At 33.9% G+C, this 22997-nt stretch overlaps 2 protein-coding genes across 6 annotated transcripts; one reads left to right on the forward strand and one right to left on the reverse strand.

Moving 5' to 3' along the window:
• The first annotated feature begins 198 nt into the window (after positions 1-198).
• On the forward strand, positions 199-12660 carry MBD-R2 (PHD finger protein MBD-R2). 5 transcript variants are annotated; one of them, XM_090120047.1, is made up of 17 exons: positions 199-515; positions 1313-1711; positions 1791-1923; positions 3333-3577; positions 4082-4507; positions 4705-4919; positions 5089-5631; positions 6205-6351; positions 6632-6726; positions 6923-7172; positions 7339-7426; positions 7509-8291; positions 8765-8916; positions 10146-10357; positions 10882-11174; positions 11579-11719; positions 12220-12660. In XM_090120047.1, exons 2-17 carry the CDS (start codon positions 1342-1344, stop codon positions 12345-12347), a joined length of 4221 nt encoding a protein of 1406 aa, XP_089976173.1. In that variant the 5' UTR covers positions 199-515; positions 1313-1341; the 3' UTR covers positions 12348-12660. The 5 variants fall into 5 exon arrangements, with proteins under 5 accessions (XP_089976173.1, XP_089976172.1, XP_089976169.1 ...); XM_090120046.1 differs by having other exon boundaries at positions 199-460; XM_090120043.1 differs by lacking the exon at positions 199-515 and adding an exon at positions 547-786.
• Positions 12661-14890: 2230 nt separating this feature from the next.
• On the reverse strand, positions 14891-16705 carry Prosbeta1 (proteasome beta1 subunit). The gene is made up of 4 exons (XM_090118337.1): positions 16596-16705; positions 16194-16461; positions 15650-15784; positions 14891-15191 (listed from the first exon to the last, which is right to left on the reverse strand). The coding sequence occupies exons 2-4, from the start codon at positions 16453-16455 to the stop codon at positions 14914-14916; spliced, it is 675 nt and encodes a 224-aa protein (XP_089974463.1). The 5' UTR covers positions 16456-16461; positions 16596-16705; the 3' UTR covers positions 14891-14913.
• Between the last annotated feature and the right edge of the window lie 6292 nt (positions 16706-22997).

Here is a 22997-nt window from a genome sequence, read left to right on the forward strand (position 1 = left end):
GAGGTATTATAATCACAACAACCTCATAATTATGAGGTCAATAAAAAATAAAATACTAGGGGCAACACATTACTGTTCTGTGAGGGGCAATTATCTAAATTCTATTATATTACATACTCTGTGAATTTTTAATTTAAACATTTCTACTCTGTGATTGTCTAATTTCTATAGTCTATACGGCCTGAGCCAAAAGTGCAAAAACCAAACATTGATGAAACATCTCAATTGATTACGAAATGTTTATTTGTATTTTGTTCACACTATATTCGTAGTTTTATTAAGTGCATGAATATATTTATTATGTTTATTGACTATTGTGTTTCCTAGTTAATTTTGAGCCTATCTTGTATTAACAGTATTATCTTATATTATTACATAGGTACGCTAATACGTATGAGCGTGGTATGAAATTATGAATAAACATTGATTATTCGGAACGTGTTAAAAACTCATATTGGAGGTTAGTAATTAAATTATATATGAAAATTTACCGAGAAATCTAAGTTTTTACGTAAGTATTTGTTTGTACATACTAAACATATTCACTTATTAGGATGGCTGTAAAAAAATGTTCTATAGATCATTGTTATTCTTCATCTTCGAGACGCGAAGACCTCGGCGTAACATACCACAAGTTTCCTAAAGACCCAGTATTACGCAGTGTTTGGGTCCAAGTAACACACATAAAACTTACTAACAATGACAATCCTGCATATGTTTGTTCAAGGCACTTTTGTAGAAGTGATTTTCAAGTATATCAGGAATCGAAATATGTATTAAAGTCAGGTACTTTATAGATGCTACTTATAATATTAGTGAACTACACTCAGTACCTAGCTGTGTATTTAGAAGCTTGTAACATTGAAATGCATGTATTTCATGCTCATTACATTTTTTGTTTATGTTGTAATTGTGTATTTTAGATGCATATTTTTAGTTTCTTAGCAACTCGATTTATAAACTGCATTGAAATTCTCTTTCATTTATGTGTTATAATTATTGAATTAATTAGTCAATTTGATTTTGTATAAAGGCAAAATTTTACACTTGATTTTTTTAGCAAAATTCTATTCTGCACAGTTGAAACTATTCATAAAAAATAATTCTTTACTATCTAATCATTGTGCTAATGATATCTTCTTCTTGATCTGTGGTTGTCTTTTCAGTTCATAGTGTATTTTTTTTTATTATATGTCAATTGTATTGCTGTTGTTCTCAATGTACATATCTTTAACTATTTTACTACTGCTGTGTGCATGCGTTTCAATGTAAAAAGTATAAAATCTTAAAAAAAACAATACTCTTTTTTTAGGCGCCATACCATCTATATTTGCTTGGATCATGGAGGATATAAAGGATACAACAAATAAAGATATTGAAGACATCTTCGAAAACAATCATAGTGACAAAGTAAATACTTCAAACAGTAGTAAAGAATCTGAAGTGGAAAACTTAGAAAATATAAAAAAGTTTATTGAACAAGAACAAAGACAACAGGAAAACTCACCACAGACAATAAAAAATGTAGATAATAAAGGTAGCGATCCGTTTGATACACAGGCATTAAATACCTTAGATGTGATACATAAACAACAAGAACCAGCAGTGGAAAAGAATGTAATGAATATGGTTATTAGTGAATCAGACTCAAAAGTTAATGAGAAAAAAGATAAAAAAGTGATATCCAAAACATTTATTAGCCCTGACAAAGGTAATTTCATATTAATAATTTTTAATTTATTTATACTTGATTACTCCTGTACTATGATTATTAATATGTATATTTCTAGGTGCAGTTGCTCTATCTGTTGGTTCCAAAGTAGAAGCCAAAGACTTCAGTGGGGCGTGGTATCCTGCTGAAATAGTTGAGGTTGATTATGATGAGATGGAGGTATTGGTTCACTATGAAAATGACACGAAAAAGTAAGTAAAATATTAGAAACTAGTTTAACGCCCGCGGCTTCGCCCGCTTTGTCTAAAACCTAATAAATTACATACTAAAACCTTCCTCTTGAATCACTCTAAGTATCTATTAAAAAAAACTGCATCAAAATCCGTTGCGTAGTTTTAAAGATTTAAGCATACAAAGGGATATAACACATAGGGACATAGGGACAGAAAAGCGACTTTGTTTTATAATATTATGTAGTGATAATACATTTCATGTAGTTTGTATAAGAATACCTATACTAAAACGAAATCACTTCTGACACGTGTGCCGAGCACACACGCTCTTCTTTTATTATAATGATGCATAATATATGTAACTAGCGACCCGCCCCGGCTTCGCACGGGTGCAATGCTGATACTAAATACACTACAGAAAAACTGTAAACGTAGTATTTAAAAACATAGCGACCCGCACCGGACGTTCGCGGTACCGCCGCAAACGCTACGTCCCGCAATTTTTAAATCTGTAATATCTTCGAAAATATTCACTTAAATCATACGGTGTAAAGGGCCATATAGATCTATATTAAATGAACAATGTATTCAAGATATTTAATTGGTTAACGATTAATGCTGTATTGGTTAAAATCGCTTCGAAAATTAGCCATTATTTGTCGTAAAAAGTAAATGACAAAAAAAAGTTATTGTGGGTTATCCATAAGAGATAGACATATACCATCGCGGACTTTTCTGTAGACCTTTTCAATGTGTATAATACTTAGTACATTATTTTGATAAAACTCGTAGGGTTCAGCCTGCGTTTGCAATGTACGCGGAAAAAATGTAATTTTTTACGACATCACATTGGAAACCTCGAAAAAAACAGTACTTCTCCACTATTTAATGGATGTTATTATATATACATATATAAAAATGAATCGCAAAATGTGTTGGTAAGCGCATAACTCGAGAACTGCTGAACCGATTTCGATAATTCTTTTTTTATTATATTCCTTGAAGTACGAGGATGGTTTTTATGTAGAGAAAACGTAAATATGTACCACGGGCGAAGCCGGGGCGGACCGCTAGTTATACATATAAACCTTCCTCTTGAATCACTCTATCTATTAAAAAAAAACCGCATCAAAATCCGTTGCGTAGTTTCAAAGATTTAAGCGTACAAAGGGACATAGGGACAGAGAAAGCGACTTTGTTTTATACTATGTAGTGATATGGAATCTTTGTTACCAGCCTGGGTTGCTTAGGTCACATAAATTATTTATTTATTTACTTAAACCTAAAATTACTTAAACCTTTTTGGAACTCTAATAAAAAAAATGTTAATGTGACATTGTCATTTTTTAAAAAACGAGTTGGTTTTTATGTGTCAAACTTTTCATTACGAAAAATCGAAATCGTTATAAATATATTATAACTTTTAGGCATGATGAATGGATAAGTGTGACTAGTTCGAGATTGCGACCGTACGTACCAAAACCGGTGAAAGTAGAAGTACCTGAAATACAAATGACTCCACCACCAGTTAGTACTCCAGATCCCAGTCAGGACAAAGAGGAAAATGTATCGAAGAAAAAACAACAGACGTACGCTATCGGCGAAAGGTGCTTAGCGCGATGGCGGGATAATCGACGGTTTCTGGCAACCATCTCTGATGATTTAGGGGATGGTAAGTTTGTGTTCGGTTTTATGAAATAATTAAAACTTTTAAGCAGTAGTGTTCCATAGAAAACGCAACTAAATTTAAGAGCGTATACGCACTATGCGGGTAGCCGCATTGCGGGTAGCCGTCCGGCTGACCGCAAGCACAATTATGTACGTAATATTCATTTCTATGCGCACTGCGATGCGGCTACCGCAGACCGCACAGTGCGCATAGAAATGAATATTACGTACATAATTGTGCTTGCGGTCAGCCGGACGGCTACCCGCAATGCGGCTACCCGCATAGTGCGTATACGCTCTAAGGTTTGCCAATCGGCAACGAACAAGACAATGACTAAAGTTTAAAAAAAAGTCAAATGTATTATATACACTGGACTTTATTTTGGTAAATGTGGTAAATGTTAAAAATATGTACTTAATGACGTTTCAAAAGTGCTTCTAGAAGAAGTCTAATTGAATAAATAAATGTTTGAGTTTGAGTTTGTGTATGAAATAATGTGATTTTTAGGTCTATATGAAGTAGTTTTCGACGATGGATTCCACTTGAAGTTACATTCAGCTCGAATCAACAAATTAAAAGAGACACAGCCGAAACAATTTTCCGAACAATCATTAGGTGACACGACAACATCTTCATCATCTCCTGTACTAGGTATAGGACCGACGGCAACTTCATCTAGTCCCATATTGAATGCCCCATTATACCACACACATTTATTTGATCCCACCCGAGATTACTTGGGTTCGAAAAGCGAACGCCGTGAAATGAAACGCAAGTTAAATATAAAGGAGATATTCAATATTGGACAGAAGAAACGGAAAATTAGCACGCCGAAGGAAAAGCCGCAACCGACAGAGAAGAAACCTAGAGTCATTAAGAAGAAGTGGAAGAAAATTAAAAAGTTGGATGTGGACATTAAACAGGAAGTACCAGGTAAATAATATTTATGGTCTTTATTTATATTATAGAAATATTTTGATGATAAACTATTTTGTTTAATATAAAACTTATGGACTAGTGGAGATGTCACTATAAGTACTGATAAATTTTAAGATTTAGTTAATGTCTTAATGTATTTTATAAAAAGTTTTTAAGTATAATTTTAACTTTTGTTGTGAATTTATTTATAGATGCTGTGGCGTCAATTATCGGCACTGTTGAAACAGAAGAAAATGAAGTTAATATTGATATTAAGAGTGAATCACCTGAACCTTCAAATGTTGAAGATGGCAGTGATAAAATTACCTTGGAAGATTTATTGGATAAAAATGAAACTACTGACGTGAACATTAATACTATGTCAGATATGTCTGATGCTTCCGAATTTAATAGCTCCACAGATCCGGTAAGTTATTATTACGTAATATTAAGTTAATTTTTTATATAGTTTCGATAGTGTTATATTATTGAATGTGTATTATATATTATACTCTTCATATTTATATTGGTTGAGGAATTGGATTGTAGTATAAACTATATTATTGTTTTTGTAAACAATCAATATTTTTAATTAGGTGTCGAAAGAGGAGGAAAAATTGGAAAAGTTCGAGAAACCGGACGAAAGTAAACACGAAGAAGTGATTGATAAAATGAAGGAGGTAATCAGTAAACTCGAGGGAGGTTTGAGTAACATTGAAAAGGTTGACTCTCCTAAGCCCGAGATCGAGCCCGAAGTTATTAAAGTAGATCCGATAAACACAGAAGTAGATATAAATGTAGCGGAATTAGAACCGGTAAATGTAGAAACAAGTGTAGCGGATAATGGCGTAGATTTTACTGTAAAGTTGGAGCCTGAGGAGCCGATACAAATCGACACGGTTGGTACATCGAGCGCGGCGATTAGTACTGAAGACGTGAAAATGGAAACAAAACCGAAGAAAGTTTTATCGAAAGTGAAGAAGACTAAAAAGCTAAGGTTGTTACAAGAGAAAAAGGTTAAGAAGCAAGTTGAGAAGGTAAAGAATGAATTGGAAGAAATGAAGCGGCAAGTTGAAGAAATGCGGAAGGCCATGTTGCAGAAGACTGAGGAACTATCGGAGCAGAATCGGAATTCTGTGGTGAGTACGGTTGGTAGTGTAGATTTATGTAATTTAGTGTAGGTACATGTAGAATTTAGGATTGTGGTGGTTAATTTGTTTTGTTTGGTTTGTGTACACAGTACAGATTTGTCCATAAATAGCTGTAAAAGATAGTTTTGCGTAAATTTTTGTTACGTCTATATTTATTAAGATGCAAATTATTCGTGTTGTATGAAACTTTCGTAGAAATTTCAATAACAAAATTGACTTACAAAATGGTTTTTAAACGAAAAATTTTCTATGATATTTTCGCCAAACTTGAAGAATTTGATTGAGAATGCAATTGATGTCTCATTTATTTCGTGCAAATCCACATTATCTCATTATATGTCGATCTTATACGTCTTTTAATAACTCAGGCCCCGGAATCACAGACACAATAGAAAATCTATTGTCGTGGACCGATCGGGCCGTTCGGGGCTCAATGAGTTAACGAAGACATTTTTCCGTAACCATCACATTTGTCCAGAAGTTATATGTCGATCTTATATCTGATCTTACGTCTTTTAACGAAGAAAAAGACATTTTTCCGTAACCATGACATTTGTCCAGAAGGAGATGCCGGAAAGTTTCCTGCTCCCTGGCGAGTGGTGCTGCAAGTGGGTGGACGGGGAGCCGGTCGGTACAGTACTGGAATCTGATGCCGAGCCCAAACTTGATGCTAACAATAAACCTGCTCTGCCGAGGAGATCTGTTATGGTAACTTGTTTAATGTGAAAATTCAGTATTTGGGTACCAAAATTTGTAGTCTAGAAATTTTCAATTATTTGTAATAATTTTTAATGATTGATAAGTAAAAATTAATATGCGTTATAATTGTCAAGGATAAAAAACTAAAAATTAATATGGATTTATCCTGAATTTTTTTCTATGCTTGTAGTGCTGAATATTTGTATCCATCTTGCACATATAACATACATTCGACTTCTTTTATGGACGATTAATTTCTATTTCTATTGTGTAAATGATTCTTTTGAAGGTTGAAGACAAGAGACTACCACAAGGTTGGAAGAAAATGATGGTGCGCAGGAGTTTAGGACAATCTGCTGGCAAGTGGGATGTTGTCTTGATAAGGTATATTCTAATTTTGTTTGTCTAAAGTTTACGTTTTTCGTGTATGTTGCTTTAGATAATTTTTATTGGTTCTATGTAAATTTGTGAATGTAGACAGAAATAGGTGAATCCTGTTGCAGTTCACACATGTTGATGTTGTGTTTGTTTGAATCATGTGTATATTTCAATTTATGTTGATTTTATATTAAATCTCCAGCCCAGACAATAAGCGTTTCCATACGAAGCACGAAATGCGGCAATACCTAGATCAAAATGAGCTCTCGTCTTTGAAACAATTTGAAAGAGGTCTCCTAGACTTTGGAGTCCACTTGAAGCTATCTCGTAGAATGGGCTGGGTCTCGTCTACTGGGAATGCTCAAATAACTCCATCGCCGGTGGTGAAGAAGAAAAAACTTAGTCTTAAAAAGGACGTGAAGAAAAAATTGAAGATTAGAAAGCCTAAAGCTGTGAGTATTCAATTTTTTAAGAAAATTTTAATGAAAAGTATTTTTGTGTATGTGATAATAATCGAAATACTGCAATGATAATAGCAATAAATTTAAACTCTATGCTTGTTCCATATTTTTTTACTCTACATATTTAGGAATTTTAGTAAATATTCTCTATTTTTAGTTCCAAGTCAAAGAAGAAGAAATTCCACAGTTAGAGGATGAATCTATTCTTAACGAAACCCAATTTCCCACTATTGAAGATGGTTATGGTATGTTTATAGTTTTTTAGTCTATAATATACAATTTTTGTTTCCTCAATCAATTATTATATTATTTTATTTCTGCTTTCAGTATATGTCGGTTCTCTTAAAGTTCAAGTAATTGACAACCTCCTTCGATGTCCCGCTGAAGGCTGTTTGAAGAATTTCAGAAATAACACCCTCATAAAAATGCACATTAAACACTATCATAGAGATTTGAAGAAAATGTTGGGCGCGACGCCGAAAGTATTGGACTTGGCGTACGCTAGAACACGGCCAACTATAGCGGACATAAAACCAAAGAGCGAAAGTAAAGTTATAAAAGTGAAGGTTCCACGGCCTACGAAACGGGAAGAAAAACTAGAAGTTAAAGAACCTCCACCAGAGTTACGAGTCAATATAACTCCCCTGCCTCCTGAGGTTATTCCTAAACAGGAAGATTCGCCCAAATTACGACAGGCGTTGATACCCAAACCAGTGAAGAGACCCAAAGTATTACTACCAGTGCGAAGACCAGACCCTGAACCAGAGCCAGAGCCAGATATAGACGAAGAAGAAACCTATGATATTCCTCAACAAATAGAAGTAGACGAATGTATGGACTTTGAAATGGCGATATCCACTCATACAGTGACGAAACCCTGTGAATTCTTTAAGAAGACTGAGAAGAAACAGAAGCTGTTTCCCAAAATGGCAGCCAGTGAGGAGGACGAGTGGCTAACAATGAATTCTGACTATGATACTCGGTCGAGTTTCCCCGGTTCGTGTACGCCAGACTCGAAAACTATGGAAAAAATACCGACTCCAAACCCAGCTGCGTCTTCCGAGTCGAATGAGGATCACAAGGAAAGCGATATGTATATGTACACGGAGAGTGAGTATTGTTTTACATATTATATTATAGAAAAGATAAGGTTTATGGTGTTGATTAAACGGGTGTATACTTGCTTAAGTTTGGAAATTTAAATATGCAAGTCATGCCTTCGTCAATTGACGATATCAAGTTGAATCTTGCGTTGGATTAAAACAATAAAAAATGCGTTTGTCGCGCGGCGCGGCAACGTCGCGACAGCCGCTCCTCATGCGTTTGTCGGACGGCGCGGCAACGTCGCGTTAGCCGCTCCTTGCCTTGCGGCGCGGCAGCAGTCATCAGCGGCGACTTTCTCTCGAAATGCTAGTTGAGAGATGATGATACTTTTTGTAACATTATGAATATGCATTTACAAAAAAAAAACATTCCATACAATAAACATAACGAAACAAACAACAACAATATAAAACGCAAATCCACTAAACATCAAAACATTGCACACCCAAAAAAAATAACATTAACGAACAAAATTCCAGCCGGCGAACGCATAAAGATTGAGCACATGAAACGCGAAGAGATTATCAACTGCCACTGCGGGTTCCGCGAGGAGGACGGGCTGATGGTGCAGTGCGAGCTCTGCCTGTGTTGGCAACACGCCATGTGCCATAATATACATAAGGAGTCGGAGGTGAGATGTCATGTATTACTTTAGCTTAGCTTTACGACAAAGCCGCGATTGCCCGCGATTTTATACAAACTCAAAACATTATTAATTCAATTAAATACTTCTTCTAGAAGCACTTTTGAATCTTCATAACAGTTTTAGCATTTACTACTGATTCGGAAAGCAGTATCTATGGAGAAGAACCGGCAAGGAACTCCATAGCTGTTCTTTTAATACTTTTTTTCTAGGTAAATTTAATTCTAGGTCCAATTTTATCTATGCCATATTAGACTGTATACTTTAGTCATTCAATTAAATTTAGTCATTCAATAAACGCGCTAGTCTTTCGATCGAGAGTCATAGTTTCATTGTTTGATGTTTATAATATTTATTTTAGTTCTAAATTAACGTAAAATAACTTTAAGTGAAAACTAGTTATTCTGTGATTTTCGCGGATAGCAACTTTAGAGGATAGTTTAATTAGAAGTCAAATCAAATACATATGTCTATTTGAATTGATTTGAAAAATAAAGTATCCCGTGTTGATTATAATATCAAGCACACATTGCGATGGAACATACATTTTGCATATTATCATACAGTCTGGTAACAAAACAAATGAAAAATATAACAGAGACTCGTTTTTGTGGACAAATTTTAACTATGACAATGTATAATATTAAATTTGGGTACAGACACAATTTTAGTATATTTTTTTTGCCAAAATTTACTATTCTGAATAGCAGATATTATATATATTATACAATTTTTTTAACCTCTTCTTATATGAAAACTATTGAAACTAGAAATGGTGGTCAGAGGTCAGATACAACAAAGACAGTTACAAATTTGGAATATTCAAATATGTCAATGGGTTAATTTTAATTCATGAATAAAAAAAATGAAAAAAAAAAATAGTGTTTTGTTTTAATGAATGTAAATTAATACTTTTGAGACAACGTTAAATGCAAAAAATTAGGATAAGTAAAATTTGGTCACAATAGAATCAAGTAATATTCATGTTTCACTTTTTTATTATTGGGTACTTATTTTTAAATGCTTCCTATAATATTTCAATGAATATCATAGTTACTATAGAAAAGCTCCTTCGACGCTTTTATTTCAATTATTTATTCAAATATTGCTTTAACGATTATTACGATTTTAAGCGACTTTCTAAATAATGACGACAGCTTCTCAAATCTTAGCATAAGTCTTTTTATTATAACCATATATATCTCTATGATTTTAAGGTGCCCGAAAAATACACATGCAGCATTTGCTTGAATCCGAAACGCGGTCGTCGATCAAAACGATTCCTTCACGATCAGGATAGATTGTACGAAGGCCTACTGCCGGGGGCGAAGCCCTGCGAATTCTTAAGACGGTCACACGAACTGTCTGGTAACTTGCTGAGGATTCAAGACGCTCTGCATGCTATGAGAGTCAAGTATTATGTTGCTACGTAAGTGTTTTGTAGATTACTAGATTTAAGTTAAATGATAAGATTTAGATCTGATGATAAAAATATGGGTAATTATTTTCATTATATATCAAAGAAATGTACAGATTGATCCGTATGTGGTATAATATTATAGGCCATCCACACGTCTGCCGAACAACGTGGCAAACAACGAACACATAGGGACAGTACTATACGAAGAAAAGAGATGTACTTATTTCCTTCTCGCTTCTCTGTATAGCGCCGTCCCTATGTGTTCGTTGTTTGTCACGTTGTTCGGCAGACGTGTGGATGGCCTTTTATGCTCAATGGAACTTATAGTTTTGCATACGCTGATTATTAAAACAACAATAAAAGAAAATGCACAAAATATGATAGGTTTAAAAATTTCTTTTGAACATAGTATACTACTTTCGAGAATAATGTATATCAAATTTTTTAGTTTAACTTAAATATTTAAATCAACAATATTATATTTTTTTGAAAATCAGAATTCCGTATATTAAATATTATCTCATATTTTGCAGCAAAAAGGATCACCCCAAACTATACCTATGGGCAAAAGACTGGGAGAACACGGAAATCAACCTCACGCAAGAACGTCTCAACTCTGACTATTCAGATCTGAACATTATAATAAATAACATTGGCAAAGAGAACATGCCGGTTAAGAGTCAAGTGGATGCTTTGGATGATGACGGACGGTTAACTCCGAGGGATGCGTCGCAGTTGAGTTTATCTGGAAGTTTCTCTGGGATTGTGCCGTTGGACTTTCCGATTACTACATCGGATTTGGAACGGATGGCGAGGACTATGCAGGGTGAGTTTTGTTAAATGAATTGAACAATAAATATTTATAAACCTGTTTAAAAATGACTTCAATGAAATCAAAAGAAAGACAAAATTAAATTAAATTTTTTTTGTTATTTGTAAATATAAAAAAGAGTGTGTGTGCTGAGTAAACAAAAATCGTTGCCTTACTCCAAGACGTGACACTATTGTCATGACGCGACCTTGTAACTCTCAACTTTACTTTACTCTCAACACGCCTAAAGAAGTTTCACTTCAAAAAAAAAAACTAATTTCATTCCCTTCGTTTTGGAACGTTTCTTTGAAATGATCTCATTCGTTGTACTCACTATATTTTTTTAATAAAGTAGAGTTTAAATATGTACAAATATATTGATTATAAAAAAATTATTGATAAAAAAAAATATATCTCAGAACAAGAGCCGCGCGTAACAGTGCCGCAGCCGGAGGCGGCGATCGAGAACGGCGCGTGCCGCGAGCGGCTGCTGCGCCACGTGCAGCGCTGCCAGGCGCTCATCGACGCGAGACTCGACTCGATCGAGGCGCAGGTGGCCGGTGAGTGACGTCATGTGATTGTTTTTTTTTTTTTCAGGAATTTGTTGATAGTGTTGTTGTGATAGTAGTTGATAGACAGAACGCACGAACCGATTTCCACGGTTTTGAATTCGTTGGAAAGGTCTCGGGCTCCGTGAGGTTTATAGCAAAGAAAAGGTGGCGAAACGGAGTTCACCCGGTTTGCTAGTAACTTATATAATCAAAAAATTCTAGCAAATTTCCAGAATATTTTGTTATTTAGATGACAATATGATACAATCACTGGATAATAATTGTGGTCCAGATTATTTGGTTCTAGTTGAGATGTATTTTACATTAAAACTGTTCCTATAACTGTACTGTTGTTGTTGTTGTATTTTTGGTTAGTTAATACTTGTTTAAATTAAAGTGTTCTTATAATGTCTGCTTTTGAAAGAAAAAGAAAAGAAAGAAAAATATTTGATTGAAAAATATGAATAATTTTCAAAAGCATGAATATAATTTTGACCTTATCTTCACAGAGCTGGAATCCCAAGACCCGTCATTCGAGGACGACGAAACGGCGGACTATTTCCCGCGCACCAAACAAACTATACAGATGCTCATGCGAGACCTCGACACTATGGAGGAATTGGGAGTCGTTACTTAGAAATACAATATGCCATGCTTCTTGTCATATATTTCACAGCTTTAACAGAAAGTTACACTGAAAGCATGTGTTGTAACTTTCTGTTAGTGCAGCATAGCACTACCTCGATATGAATTGTATGTATACCACAGTAAAAAGATTACGAACAGTACGGAAACTACATAGAAATCGTTGGAAACGGCTTACTCACACCACACACACCACGCCGTAGTATATTATATATTATCTAGTCTGTGCTCACACGCATGCGCATCGATGAAATGAGAATTAAAATTAGGCTATTTAGCCAATAATAAATCATGCGCATAGCATCCCCTCCTTGGCTGGACCGCCTCCTTGGTACAGTGGTTGGCGCTTGAGCGTAGAACCGAGGGGTCCTGGGTTCGATTCCCGGTGGAGACGAAGAAAAAAAAAATGTCTCGGTCTGGCAGGACACAGAAGGCTGATCACCTACTTGTCCCTAAAGAAAATCGATCAGTGAAACAGATGTATGAATAATGCATCTGCCCCTTACCCCATTACGGGGACACGGGACTTCACTTTTATAGCATCCCCTCCACATTTCTCTCTGCTCTTGGGTTATTTGCCGCTATTATAACTATTGTTTTATCGAAAAAGTTTACTTTACTGTTTGTATTCTATTTACTGTTTCTACGTAATACAAGTGTCAGGACTACTATTTATTGCCCTGGAGCTTTTTGTTCAGTGTCTATTAACTTTATTTGCTCAGATGCTTCTTAAAGAAGTTGTTATTAGTTAAGCTTTAATATAGATCGCGGTATACGATTTTAGTACACACAGCAGTCTTTTTACTGCATAAATAGTATTTAGATTTTAGCTGCAGTTGAGTCTCGTATTAATTAAAAATTTGTTCAGCAGCAGTTGATCAATAATGTTGCTGGTAACTTTATTCAAATGTCGCTACTGGAGCAAAAATTTTGACTGGTTTTAAAATTCAAAATTTTAAACTGGTTTTCTCTGATATTTTATGATTGGTAAACATGTTTAGCAACAAAGATAATGTTATTCATTAAAGTTAGTTGTAATGTATTCACTAGGTACTATGTATTACACAAAAAGGACATTGTTCATGATTTGCCTATGGTGTGAAATTAATAATACCAAATTTCACTCATTTTTTGTATCCATTTCCATAGTGATTTTTAAGTACAAACCAAAAGGAACGGCTATTTAAAATGCACTATCGTTTTAATTTCCCGCTCATATATTGTTATTATAACGTATTAAGTGTATGAACTTCATTATAATATTATATACTAAGCAAAGCTTTAAAAAATAGTATGAGAAACTAATTCTGTTGTTTCATTAAATGTATATTCCCCCCCCCCCCCAAACCCTAAACTAAATAAATATCAGCTGTTACTTTTTCATATATCTGTCGTGGCCATATCGTAAATTTGCTCATTTCATGATATGACTGGCCATTTCACGAAATGGTCGCATTTCGTGAAATGGCCAATTTAGTTTGGCCACATCATGATGTGGCTTGAGCAGATCAATGATAAGAAATCGTTTCACGATATGGCCAACTAAACGCGCGGTTTTTTCATGAAATTATCAAAATTATTTGATCATATCGTAAAATTTAATTAATCATTGGTAGAGGCGCTGCAAGCTCTGTGTTTATGTGATAAGATGGCGGCCGCTGGCGAAAATTTAATTGTTCGCAGTTAAAAACTTCATAATTCGTTTAATAACAATATGAAGAAAGTCATAGCAAAGAATTTACGACGGTTCGAGTACCTACTATGGAAAATGTGGATATCTTATATTATGTATTGAAGAAAAAATGCGTCTTAAATAAAATAATTTAAGACGCATTTTTCTTTTAGGATATATATTATTTTTTAAAAATTGTTTGTTTTTTTAAAAGCTATCCGCTTCTGGCACTCGCCGGCCGCTGCCGCGGCACGCTCGCTCGGCTCGTGCGTTGTTTATCAAAGTCTAACCTAACCTAACTGTTTTTTATTACAAAAACGATTCGCTTCTAGCATTCGCCGGCCGCTGCCGCGGCACTAACTTAATTGACATTAAACAAGTTTTTAGAATATGCTGAATTTTAATATTTTATGAACTCTTTATATTTAATACGATCTGGCCAAATGTGGATGGCCAAATCGTGAAACGTTGACGATTTAACGATCTGATCAAACTATGTTGGCCATTTCATGAAATGCGACCATTTCGTGAAATGATCGATCATATCATGAAATGAGCAAATCTACGATATGGCCACGACATATCCATAACAATTGTTTCTCTTATTTTGGTGAAGCTAAAAAAACAATGACCATGACCTAACCCACCCCGTTATAGAAACCAACGACTATGGTAATGACATTCAGTCAAGACATTAAACAACAGCTTGAGTCGTTATTCAATATCGTCATTCAATAAATTTAATATTCTAGTCATTCAATCAAATAGCAGATTCAATCAGATGACTGCGACATATACACCAGAGTCAAATCCAATGTGATATAGGAAAATGATTTCAAACACTTATAAATCAAACACACCAATGTATTAAAAATTATTTATTCAATCAACCCTCATAGAACTTAGGCAGCTGGTCGCCAAGAATGACAGATCGCTCGACACCAGCCTCCGTAATGACTCCCAAACGCACGACACCTCCAGACGAGCCATCACGTAACATAGCGAGTGTTAGCGTGTTTGTGACGAACTTCACGGCTTCCTCCTTGCTCATGTTCGGCTTGAAGTTCGCGTCGACGTAACCATAGACGTAGGTGGAGCCAGACCCGCCGATGGACACAGCTTGTCTTTGGACCATGCCTCCGATGGGGACGGAATAGATTTGACCTGGGATTATAGAAATTGGGATATTTAGAATGATGAGAAAGTTAATGTAAAAGTTTATGTTAAAATATTATAATGTTATCATAATTTGTTGGTATAAAACAAAGTCGCTTCTCAGTGTCAGTCTTTATGTGTGGTTAGTTCACAAAAGCAACCGATGATGCAAGTGATTACAGTATATAGAATCATATCCTATTCATAACAGCAATTTATTCTAGTTATATAGGCTTTTGTTGCATAGTTAAAATGAAAATGAAAAATTTATTTGCCCGAATTATGGTTACAAAAGTTTTACTATATTATGAGAATTACGTCCGCACGAAATGGCATACAAATATTTATGTGTATTTAACTTGACACTTTTATAATTGTAATATTATTTATATAAGTATGTAAGGTTAGTTATTCTTTGTGCATTGAATGGTAGTTTTATGTCAATAATGATAAAAACATTATCTTACCTCCCTTCTTCTTATCCCAGCCAGCTACAAGGATACCAGCGACTAATGAATCTCTGTAGTTGTAGCAAAGCTCTTTGAATATAGCAGCGGCAGTCTGCACCAGGGGCATCTCGCCCAGTTCCATTTTGTGGAAATCTGAAAGGTTAAGTTCTTAGATGAAGTCTTTCCAGGCTCTACAGTGGTACTTCTAACTGATTATACTAATATTTTAAAGCTGAAGAGTGTTTGTTTGTTTGAATGTGCTCATCTCGGGAACTACTGGTCCGATTTGAAAAATTATTTTGGTGTTAGATAGCCCATTTATCGAGGAAGGCTATAGGCTATATATCATCTCGCTAAGAACAAGGAGCGGAGCACTGCGGGAAAACCGTGGAGCAGAGCTAGTTTATTATGTGTGACAAACAACTTCCAGTTCATATCTAATTAGTAGGTATGGTATAAACTTTACTGCTTTGTTACTGAATATATTCTAGGTTGATTAGCCCTCACTTTAAAACAAAAGTTATCTACAAAATGACTTAACAATTCTTTGTTCAATACTCACTCAAGTGATAAGTAACAATGTCAGCAATAGCTTGTGTATCAGCAGCTGATCCTGAGCGACAACAGTAGATGTGGTCTGTGATCTTGGTTAATTTATCGGTGACTCTGTTGGCAATGTAGGCACCAGTCGTAGTACGGGAGTCAGCGCCGATAATCACTCCTCCGTCGAACTCGCAAGCCATGATAGATGTACCGGTGCTGTGAGGAGCGTTCATCCAGCTCAAGCTGGGGTCTGTGTAAGTGTCGACTACGGATGTGGCCATCTTTTACTAAAACACAAAACAAGAGATCAGTTAGAAATCTATTATAAGGTTAGAACTCAACTATTACGCACAATACGTTGTTAATCTACTATAAAGTGCAGAAATGCAATTCTTATTATAACTAAATATGCATTACTTACTAGTTTTAAACAATTTTTATTCAATTGAAACTCAAATTTTGAAAGTCACGACAACAGCAAAATGCCGAATAAAGCTTGTCAATTGTCATTTGTCAATGTCAAACCTAGTGGGACTGTCAAAAATATAAACTTGCCATAGGACTTATGACTTATTTGCATTATGTATTTGATATTTTTTACATAATTTGAAATCACCTAATTATTATATGTTGGAGTTAATAAATGAATTGAACGAAAATATTAATACTACATTAAGAAGTTCAAATTTCTCAAAAAAGTTTACGTTCATGATAATTCTCATTTCTGAACGAAAGGAAAGATCGCGGTAAATTTAAATTTGAATAGAATAGTTCTGGAGAGTGGAGGACTTCAATCACCTTCAATTTATTTTTAACCGACTTCAAAAAAAGGAGGAGGTTATCAATTCGACCGATATGTGGCGATGGTTTTTTTTTTTTTTTTTATGTATGTACACCGATTACTCCGAGGTTTCTGAACCGATTTACGTGATTCTTTTTTTGTTCGATGCGGGATGGTGTCGAATTGGTCCCATAAAAATTTTATACGGATAGGCCCAGTAGTTTTTATTTTATGAGCATTTTTGTATGTATATTTGTAAATGTTGCAAATGCAAGTTTGAAGTCGGTTGTTTTTAACGCAGTTATCACTTGTATCAACAAAATATTCCTATTTTCCTATTCTACGTCTGTAGTAAAGCGTAGGAGTCGATTTTAATGTTTTTTCGATGGATCGAGAATAGTTTAGCTTTATAATTCGAACGCGAAGAAAGCCGCGGGTAAAGGAGTTTAAAAATATTATACCTATAAGTCTATAAATCAAATTATTTTAAATTCAATTATCTGAATTTGTTATTAGGTTATAACTATGCAGTCACTCTTATTTTATACTCACTATGAAGTTGGTATTAATAAATATTTACTTTATAAAAAATTAGCTTAGGTATGTTACAAAACATTTTAGCTTCTAATTTTTATATATTTTAATAACAATTAATTTAACCTAAATTTCTGATCAATTTCAGTTAAATCAGTATATGTTTAACTTTATAAAACCAATGATGCCAGTAATATGTAAGGTAAACTGTAAAATTATTTTCATGTTAGAGCTAGCGCGCACCACGACTTTCTGCAGCGTGATTATTTTATCGCAGAAATACAACGTATGAGTTACTATGACAATGCGCGCACATGCGATTAAATAATCACAGCGATTTTAAAATTGTGATTTGTCACATTTTGCTGCGACTGCTCGCGACGCGATTGTCGCAAAAATGAAATGCAGCATATGAAATTGTATGGTACCGCGCGCACTGTGATAATAAAATCGCACAGTCGGGCCCGGCCGGCACTTCACTTGTGTTTCGTCTGTCCAACAGTAAACATCGTAGTGGTATAGGTACTGTTTGGTAAACATAAACTCAGTAATCTGTCAAAAGTTTGAATTTATTTATTGATCCATTGAAATGTTACATTTTTTAGGCCTGACCTTGAGTTTTTTAGAGGACGCAATTTTATTTTTTTGATGTGTAGGGGGGGTCAGTGTGAAGCTAAAACCAAGTTTGTGGGATCGCCACCCTTGCCCCATGGCCGCCATCTTGAAAATAGCGGTTGAAATGGTTTTAACGATATATCTCTTAAACTATTTATCTGATAATAAAACAACTTTAACATTATTTGTTGCAAATTAAATTCTCTACAACTTTGATTCAGTAACTTTTTGTCGTAGAACTATAAATAAAAAAGTTATAAGCGAAAATGTTCAGAAATTAGAGCTATTTATATTTTTCAATAAAACTTTTTTTTATCATTTTACGAAGAAATGATATAAGACTATTTTTGTAGATTGTTTTTCGAGGAACAACTTTTATATGCAACATTTTTTCATTACGTCAAAAGCTAAGGTTTTACAGCGCTCAGAAGTGAGTACTATTTTTCAGTAGTAACTATACATAATAAATTGGCTATTGGCTCTTTTCCCAGACTCCACAACAATGGAAGCACACTGCAGAACATTTCAGCCCTGCTTTTCGACGTAAAAAAAACGCACTTCCAGACTCTACCTCCTGGGTTGTGGGGAAAAGATTCAATAATTAATTATTAATAATATTGTAAAATTAATTATTAAAAATATTATTATAACAAAAATAAAATAATTACTGGTGACAAATTATTATTAGTACACACATAATATATCGTATTCTGTATAGTAAAGAGTACTTAAAATAGTACTCACTTCGGATGGCTGTAAAACCTTAGCTATTTACTTAATGAAAAAATGTTTTAAATAAAAGTTGTTCTACGAAAAACAATCTACAAAAATAGTCTGATATAATTTCTTCGTAAACTTATAAAAAAAAGTTTTATTGAAAAATATAAACATCTCTAATTTCTGAACATTTTCGCTTATAACTTTTTTGCTTATTGTTCTACGACAAAAAGTTACTGAACCTAAGTTGTAGAGAATTTAATTTGCAACGAATAATGTTAACATTGTTTTATTATCAGATAAATAGTTAAAGAGATATATCGTAAAAACCATTTCAACCGCTATTTTCAAGATGGCGGCCGTGGGACAAGGGTGGCGACCCCACAAACTTGGTGATAGCTTCACATTGACCCCCCCTACACATCAAAAAAATAAAATTGCGTCCTCTAAAAAATGCGACCCCAAATGTAACTTTTCAATGGACCATATTCATTTATTTAACACTTTATTGTGCAAGAAACAAAATATACATAAAGGTTACAATAATAAAAAAATAAAATAAAAAAGCACAAAAGGCGGCCTTTTGGCGGGATTTTCATTCTATATTTATTATTCTATATAGCCAAAGAATTTTTTGGGATACATCTCATACATCCGAACTTCATTGTAAAAGGATGAGTCCAATAATGACGAATTTTTTTTTTCTACTTATCCTCCGAAGTAGTAAATAAAGACAAGCAACTTGTACGAAATCCATGATGAAAGTGAGTAATGATCACTATTAAATTATCGCTGTGCGCGCACCGTACTCTTTGCGATTTTCTACAGCGCGATTTTGAAATCGTGTCGCAAAAATTAAAATCGTGGTGCGCGCTTGGCCTTAAACTGATAAGTAACAGCAATTTATTGAGGCTTTCTTCTATCTCGTCTTTTTGTATACAAACGCGATCGTCTAACTCCTCTTATTGCTTGTTTTAAACAGGACTTTCTTTCATAGATGATTGGATGTTAAAATATTAGCATGATATACTTAGATTATTATTTATTCGATATTTGGATACCTACGGATCGAAGAAGACATAGAGACACGGAGTGTTTGCTTTATTTTATTTACGTTTTAGTTTCAATTTGCATCATTCTAATTAACGTGAAATTTTTAATTTATTAATTATTTTTAAATTTATAATTTATAAAGGATCAAGACTCGCTCTATGAAACTTTGTGCCATATATTATCAATATAATATAGGTACTTACCTACCTGAAAACGAATAGTAAAAAAACGTTTTCGCAAACATTGTTGAATGATAATGAAATCGCACTATCATCGTAGCGTGGGTGTCCTCCGCTCATTAGTAGTCCTTTCACACTAAAATCTTATTTCAACAAAGAATCGCTACGCACCATTTTGTACGTCATCCCAGAAACGATGTTTATTTAAACGATATAAAAGATGGGTATGAATGAATGTAGGTTTTTGATAAATCGCTTTTTTATTCGACACTTTTATTCAAAAGGAATATCGAATATATTTATTCATGAACTTCGATTCGCCACCGTTGTTCAAATCTAAAGGACACGCGACTCAGGATTTCACGGTATACGACGTTGGGCGTTTTTGATAGTTGCAAATTTGAAATTATTGAAATATATACCAAACAAAATATTTAAATTAATTAATAAAATTGCTAGAAAATTAAATAGGTAATAAAGTATAAACCTAAATCACTATTATTAAATATGAAACAAAGTTATGTTATAAACTTGACGAATATGAGTCATAACGTTATGCAGCGCCGATCGTATGTCATGTTGAGAGTATAGAGTCGTAGAGATCGTTCTGTCATCCTTTTATCGAAGCATTAATTATTCAGTTTAAAAAATAATATATCCACATTTTGCAAGTACCAAAGGTAACCTATATACATGTATTCGTAGTGGCAAGTAGGTATACTTTAATTTCCTAGACTTTTATTATAGATACTCTAGAACTATTTAACGTAACGGCTAGGTTTTATCTTTTGAGTAAGGTGGATAGGTGTCATTTTGGCACCTCTAACGATTTTACGCCTAGAGCAACCACTCTACACGCTCTACAACAGAGCCGGCACTGTCGTTATGAATGCTATCTAACTATCTATTTATGCAGGCGAAAAACTGGTCTTTGCCTAGAAGTTCTTAGTGGTTACATTAAAAATTCATAACGATGTCCACTAAATCAATGTCTCATAGCACTAAAAATGTATAGGTACATTCCTTCATTATCAGTCTGTGAGTAAACGAAATTAATTACTTACTTTGAATTCTATTATTTAATATTTTATGATTGTTTTCATTGGTTTGTATCACAATAGGCGCCAACTAGTAAATGTTTGGCTGCCATTATCGTACGTGTTGTTTTCAAAACGTCTGGACAATCATTTACATAAACAATATGAATATTAGATATCTGCTTATTTTAATTTTCTATTGTAAATTAAGTAGTTCATAGATCAATGCAGTCACGTATGCATTGTGTTTATTTATTGACGTAATAAAAACTATACTTTTTTAATATTAATGAATGCAATGATTGGAGTTTTTTTATGGATTATGTATGCTAATCTAATATTTTATATGTGACAAATTTTTTATGCTTTTTGCTTTGTTGTAGAAAGAATAAAGTACATAAAGGTTTAGGTATAATAAATATTAAATAAAAACGGATGTGGCTCATTGTAAATTATGAATCGTAGACAGAATTTAATTTGAATTGCATTATACCTACGAAAAAAATCAATAATTAATTGACTAATGACGACCTTTTTGAACTGTTGTTAATTCTGCCATTTGTATTCTATTAATAACAGTAAGTTTTTTCCCTCAGCCTGACTTTGATTGGACAGAAGATTCAATATTTTATATTGAACTAGCGGTCCGCCCCGACTTCGCCCGTGGTATATGTTTACGTTTTCTCTACATAAAAACCATCCTCGTACTTCAAGGAATATAATAAAAAAAGAATTATCGAAATCGGTTCAGCCGTTCTCGAGTTATGCGCTTACCAACACATTTTGCGATTCATTTTTATATATAAAGATATTCAATACTTATTATTTGGAATATATATGTAATATTAAAACTTATTTTATAAAAAAAGTTAGAAAATTAATTAATTAAATTTATAATAACCAACATTGCTTTTTATATATCTACGTAAAGAGTTTGTGTTTATTTTATTATAAGTATTTAACCTTTATTATGTAATTTATTCATTTAAACAAATACAAATTTCAAAACAATCACATGAGAATTTGGTAATTTACGGCATATAAATATAAATATTATAGGACATTATTACACAAATCGACCTAGTCCCACAGTAAGCTCAATTAAGGCTTGTGTTGTGGGTACTAGGCGACGATAAATATAATATTATAAATACATATATAGATAATAACACCCAGACCCAAGAACAAATAATTGCTTTGTAATTTGTAATGCTTTGTAATAAATTGAACAAATAAACCCGGGATCGAACCCGAGACCGTCGGCTCAGTAGGCAGTTACTGTACCACTGCGCCAACCGCGTCGTCAAGTAGTGAAATCTGAATTTAAACTTAAATCTGCGGCTTAAATCTACCGTCCAACTATCCAACTTCACAACCTTTAAAATAATAGAACTAGGATACAACAACAAGATGTTAACTATCGATATTAACACGTTATCAACTATCATATTCAAGTTAATTAATATTTGCAGTATAATCGCGAAGGCTGTATAAAGTATCAAAACGATTCGCAGTCTGTATCAGACGCAATAAGTAGGCGTATTATTGAGCTCGCCAACCCAGACCTATGGAAGTGGCTGTCAATCGCGTTTGAATAATGGACGCGTGCGGTGGCGACATTTTGTTATTTATTTATTTTATTTTATACCGACTCCCCCGCGAAAGCTAGACAATGGCCAGATGTTGATATTTTTTCTAAATTACAATGTATTTTAAGTTTCGAACGCGCTTTGTGATCGAGATGCTTTTCCGTTGCGCGGCTATTCAGTCTCCCTTGCTGATGTCAGTTCTTATGAAATTTTGACATATTGTGTCATAGGTTGTTTTTTTTTATTAATATAATTTAACACATATAACTGTCATATAATTGTATCTCTTCATTATTTAAATTAAAATATTATTAAGCT

This window comes from Colias eurytheme, chromosome 3 (assembly GCF_061535395.1).
Source record: "Colias eurytheme isolate Ceu_HAF_F1 chromosome 3, ilColEury1 Martin Lab GWU primary, whole genome shotgun sequence".
Taxonomy (NCBI): domain Eukaryota; kingdom Metazoa; phylum Arthropoda; class Insecta; order Lepidoptera; family Pieridae; genus Colias; species Colias eurytheme.